General features: G+C 36.9%; 1 protein-coding gene across 4 annotated transcripts in view; it reads right to left on the reverse strand.

Annotated features, from left to right (window-relative positions):
- DCAF1 (DDB1 and CUL4 associated factor 1) overlaps nucleotides 1-5,386 on the reverse strand; it is a 63,970-nt gene that overhangs the window by 51,173 nt on the left and 7,411 nt on the right. For all 4 annotated transcript variants that reach the window (XM_006909146.3, XM_015587180.2, XM_025044859.1 and 1 more), the window contains exons 2-3: nucleotides 4,684-4,801; nucleotides 1,454-1,530 (exon numbers count right to left, since the gene is read on the reverse strand). In XM_006909146.3, coding sequence (XP_006909208.1) covers nucleotides 1,454-1,530; nucleotides 4,684-4,793 — 187 coding nt within the window. In that variant the 5' untranslated portion in view covers nucleotides 4,794-4,801. The remainder of the gene's footprint in view (nucleotides 1-1,453; nucleotides 1,531-4,683; nucleotides 4,802-5,386) is intronic.

Raw genomic sequence — 5,386 nt, forward strand, 5'->3', positions numbered from 1 at the left:
CTAAAGGTAAAAGAGTTGGTTAAAGGTTGGGAGAATTATTGGTTTGTTTTTAAAACATATCATCTATTTTAATTTTCCTTTCAAAACAGAGTGGCAAATTTAGTCAAAGGATACCATTTAGGATGAAGATGTAAGCTGCTGATATGAAGTTTTTATCAAGCTGTAGCTTCCCAACGTAATTCACAAATGAAAAGAGAATGGTATCATAAAAACAAGACCTCAAATTACCAGCTTTCTACATTTATAAATGATGAAAATGAGACCCTTATTTTTATTACTAGAAATTATACCTAATGACAAATATTGTTTAACATAAGAGGTAAGGAGGAAAAAACTGTCTTTAAATTTCTACCGAAAAAAAGCATATCTGTCCCTCTCTCTCCCTTCTACCTCATTATTATTTCATCATTTCTAAGACGATATCGCTAAGCATGATCATCTCTCTCTTCTTTTCATAATGCTACTAAAAGTCTTATTTCACATTCACTTTCATACTGCATATTCCGATTGCCTTACTGAAGATGTGGGTTAAACAGAAAAGTCCACGGAAGTCATAAGTGGGGATGTCCAGGACAAGAGCAGCAGGTAACATCACATAAACAATTGGACACTCAATCTGAAATGCCTAACTTACATTTGAGAACAAATGTCTAAGAAATAAACCCTAGAACGTTCCAGTAGATATGCAATGTCCTTATTTTTGTAACTCCCACTCATTCTTACTCTCTCTCTCTACATACAAAATCTCAACTCTTTTCTCCACAAAGGACTGCTTTTGGCTTTAGAGAAAGTTTATGTGCAATATGGGCCCATACATGACTTAAGCCTTGCCCACTGGTAATCTACCTTAGAACATAAAATGGCAAAGTCTCAAGTCCCATGTAGTTCTACATTACAGCAAATTCCATGCCAAAGAAGGCTGGGTTGTCATGGTTCTAATTAAATTAGCCCAAAATAAAACCAAATTAACACGAGATGGCATACTTTAGTTATTGATATGCTAAAGCAGACATCAGGAAGTCTAGTATTCAAGGTTCCAAGTATCAACTTCCTAATTAAGAGCAAGGCACTGAATGCAGTCTCAACTACATTTCCCCATCAGTAAAAGAATGATTATCACTGTGAGAAAGATGAAGGCACAGAGGATAATGCTTATGGTTTAAAAGACAGAAAAAAATTACATTTTTCTTTTTAAGTCTTTGTAAACATACCAAATAAATCAATAAGTTATACCTATATAATTTAGTTCCTTTAAGTTAGTTATGTTCTATTTATCTGTAAATATTACAAGTATATTTCAATTTTCCTCACTGCCCCCACCTTGAGCAATATTTTAACAAATACTGTCTTAAAACTTAACATGAAAGATGCTATTTCAATGGAAAAATTTTCTACTACGCAAGTTTCTTCTGTAAGAAAAGCAGAGCCAGGCTAAAGAAAATATAGGTCTCACCAGGATGTCGATCATCAAATGGGTCTGGATCCCCCTTACGATATTCTTCAGTTTCTTTTTCAATCAATTCAGACATCCTAGCACAAGGAAAGACAGGGTCAACTCTAGACAAGCATATAAAAACCACCACCTACAATAGTCAATTCAGCAGTCAAGGTGTAAAATAAAAGCAAACAGTTAGAAAAAGGATATTTTCCTGATGAACATAGAGGTGTAAACAACTATCTCATAAATCGATTTCCACTCCCAAACTTAATCTTCTCTCCCCTTTTCTGTCTCAAAAACTAGCATTATCATCAAAAGCCAAAACCTAGGAGTCATCATTAAAACCTTTTCTCATCTCCCACAATTCCCATTAGCTCTAACTACAAAATATCTCCTGACTTTAATTATTTCTCTCAATCTTGACTATTCCTATCCTTATCCAGACCATCATCATGAACTGGCTGGACTACTAGCAATAGCTTTTCATTGGTCTCCTTACTTCTTGCTTCTGTGCTTGACCTGACAATTCATTCTCCAACTTCCAATGACTTACCACATAATTAAACCCAAGTACTACCATGTCTTACAACAATCTGGATTCTGTCTGCATTTCTAACCACTTCTACTCCTCCAACCCTCTTTCATTAAGTTTCAGTCACATAGCCTTCTCTGCTCTTCAGAGTCCAAGTTCACACCTGCTTCAAGGCCTTACTGTGTGCTATTGCCTTTGCCTGTACCATTCTCTCCCCACCGGAACCCCTCCACTGTCCCCAGACAGCCATTCTTCTTTTTCTCACTACAACTTTATTTTCCATTCCTACCTGACATTCACCCTCCATTCAGGGGCGGAGGGTGGAGGGCATTTCCTCGCTGCTACAAAAACATGCCCCAATTCCTTCTCTCCTCAATGTCTTTTTCTGTCATAGTTTTCACGTTCGTAGAAAACCTTATTTCCCTGCTTTTCACTAAGCTCTATTCTACCATCATTCAAGTCTTTGTTTCAAGGAAACTTTACCTCTTGTACTGGAAAGCCCACTGGAATTGGGAGTTAAAACCCAGGATTCTAACTCAGCTTTCCACTGCCTGGCTGTGCAGTCTTTTCCAGGTAGCTCTGAGGATGGCTTTCTTAACATTGTAATTCTCAGTGATACTTTTATTGACAAATGAAGTTGAGGTTCAGAGATGTGTCTCATAGTTATGACACACAAACGGTCTTCAAATATTGGTTGAATTAAAAAAAACTGACTCATTCAAGTTTTTTCTATTCTCATAACCTCTACAATATTTGAGACATACTGCTAGATTTAGCACTTCATTATATATTATTTTGTGCTATTCTGCACTGTTTCTTATTCATCAGTTGCCTCCAACAAGGTTAGCTCCTTGAACACAGGGCCCTCTATTTTAGGCTTTGCATTGATGAATATCTTAGCAGTGACAAAGATGACAGTCAAATATAATAAACGTGAAATCGCCTTAAAAATAAAACATGAGTATTTTTACTATACGTGCTCAATAAATATTTTTAAGCAATTAAGTAAATCCACCGCTAACATTATGATCCCCATTTAAGACTCTCTTTTCAGTCAATAATCCACATGTTAACTGCACAATACTTAGATTCTTTAATTCACTGTGGCTGTATTTCAAGTATCTAATGACTAGTCCTTAATCTCCAATGCCTCTACAAATGAAAACTCTCTTTGCACCAGTTAGCAATAATTCTGTCCCAAAAAAACAAAACAAAAACTGTTCCCCATGTTTTCAAGAGCAGTTATGAAAAAAAGCATTTATCCCTGTTTAAATGCTCCTAAGATCAGTTCTTTATCCCTAAAGAACAGATCATTACATAAACGAAAAGCTTTTTTCACTATGATATTAAAATTCGATGTTAAAGATTCCCATGTTCCAGTGACCATGTGCCTAGAAGAAACATAAGCATCCCTCCTCCCTGGTCTTTTCTTACTTTCTCTCTTCCTTAATACATTCACTCAATAAAATTACGTCCCACACAATTACTACGTACTAGACAGTGTACGAGTCATTGTATTTAAAGATACCAATAAAAAAGTACAACACTTGCCTTTAAAAAGTTTACAATTTAGTGAGGAGACATGTAGAAACATAACTACAGCACAATGTAGTAAAAGTTAAAATGGGCGTATCATACATGTATGAATGATAGGAGTAGTAAAACCTTTTTCTTTTAAAGGAGTGTCTAAACCTACTCGGGGACATCAAAGTCAGAAAAGGTTTTAAAGACTAGATTCTTGGACCGCTTCTTGAAAAGACTAGAGCTTGCCAGGCAGACAAAGAAAAGGCATTTCAGGCCAAAGAAACAGCAAGCATAAAGGCACACAGACATTAGAAAATCTGGTACTATTCCTTACTGAAGGAGAGCAACACTATGAGGCAGAAAAAGAGTGTAGGGGCCAAATCATAACCAGCCTCACAGACCAGTCCAAAAATTTTACATTTTATTCCATAGGAAAAAGGGAACCAGAGAAGAATCATGAGCAGAGGTATGACAATCACATTTGTGTATGAGAAAGATGAATCTTTCAGAGAGTAAGCTGGAGACAGAGGGATAATGCACACTGCCTAATGGGCCAGTCAAGAAAAGATCGATACCTTATGAGATAGTAGTGGAGATGCTGAAGAGGAAGAAACAGAGCCTCAGGGCTCAGTGACTAAATACACTGAGGAAGATGGTTTTCAAGTTTTTAATTTAAAACCATTTACACCAAGGCAAGGGGTACAGAAGCACAGCTGTGAATGAGGAAGAAAGTAGGATGAAGGCAGTAAGCTCTATTTTGGACATGGTACATTTAAAGTGTCTGTGGAATATCCGGGTAAAGATGTGTAAAACAAACAGCTGAGAAACAGATTTGAAATTTTAAAGAGGGGTCTGAAGTAGAAATAGAGATTTGAAAGTTAACAGAGTGATGTTTTAAACCGTGGGCAGGGATAAAGCTATCTAGGTAGAATATTTAGAGTGAAGAGAGAAGAGAGCCACAAACAAAGCCCTGGGGTCGAAACGCAGGCAGGAGAAAAATCTACGGAGAATGAGGACAAAGGAAAGGCAAGAAATTTAAAAAGCTTCAAGTAGTAGGGAAATAAAGACTAGTTCTAAAAGGGAAAAATATGGATTTCAAATTCACAGTGAAGGCCAAATGTTCCTACATTGTTCTCCAACTTTTCCTTCTGTTAAAACTAATTTTTACAAAAAACTTAATTGTTCGTACCTGGTAAGGATAGGTACCATGTCCTGCCCACTGCCATGTTCCTTTTCCCACTGCTCCAACAGGGTAGTGAGCTCAGCTTTGGAGTCCACATGTACCGCTACTGCAGTCATGGCTTGGCCTAAGGAAGCAAAAACAAACAAACGAAAAAACCCAATAAGTGAAAACAGACAAGTAAACCTGACATACTTGCTACAAAAAGAAAAGTGAGGATGGGAAAGATGAGGGGTGAGCAACACAGGAAATAATTAAAAGCAAGGAAAACTTAACCCTTGGACTCTAATTTGTGGTATAGTGAGAAATCTGGGTTTAGGAGCCTGAATACTCATCAGGTCATGATGATCAAGTGCTGTCACCTCTCTCAACCTATTTACTAAATGTCAAATGAGACAGGAAACCGGACTGAAATTGTGATTCTTAAACTTTCTATGATCAGGAACCTCTACGAGAATCAGACAGAAGGTATGCTCCCTCTCGCCCCCTCAAAAATGCACACACCTATATGCCATACATAGAATAATCCTAGGTCTAGATCTCTGAGGTCCAAAACTTTGAGGCTACATTTTTTAAAATACAAAATGTAGCAAAAACAACTCCGACAAATATTTTTGCTCTTCTAAGTCTTTGGGGAAAAGATCTACAGAAAGATAAACAACACGTTCCTGTTAAGTCTTAACATAGTATCATTACCAACACTAAAGTTGGG

This window comes from Pteropus alecto, unplaced genomic scaffold (genome assembly GCF_000325575.1).
Source record: "Pteropus alecto unplaced genomic scaffold, ASM32557v1 scaffold53, whole genome shotgun sequence".
In the NCBI taxonomy this organism is placed as follows: Eukaryota; Metazoa; Chordata; class Mammalia; order Chiroptera; family Pteropodidae; genus Pteropus; species Pteropus alecto.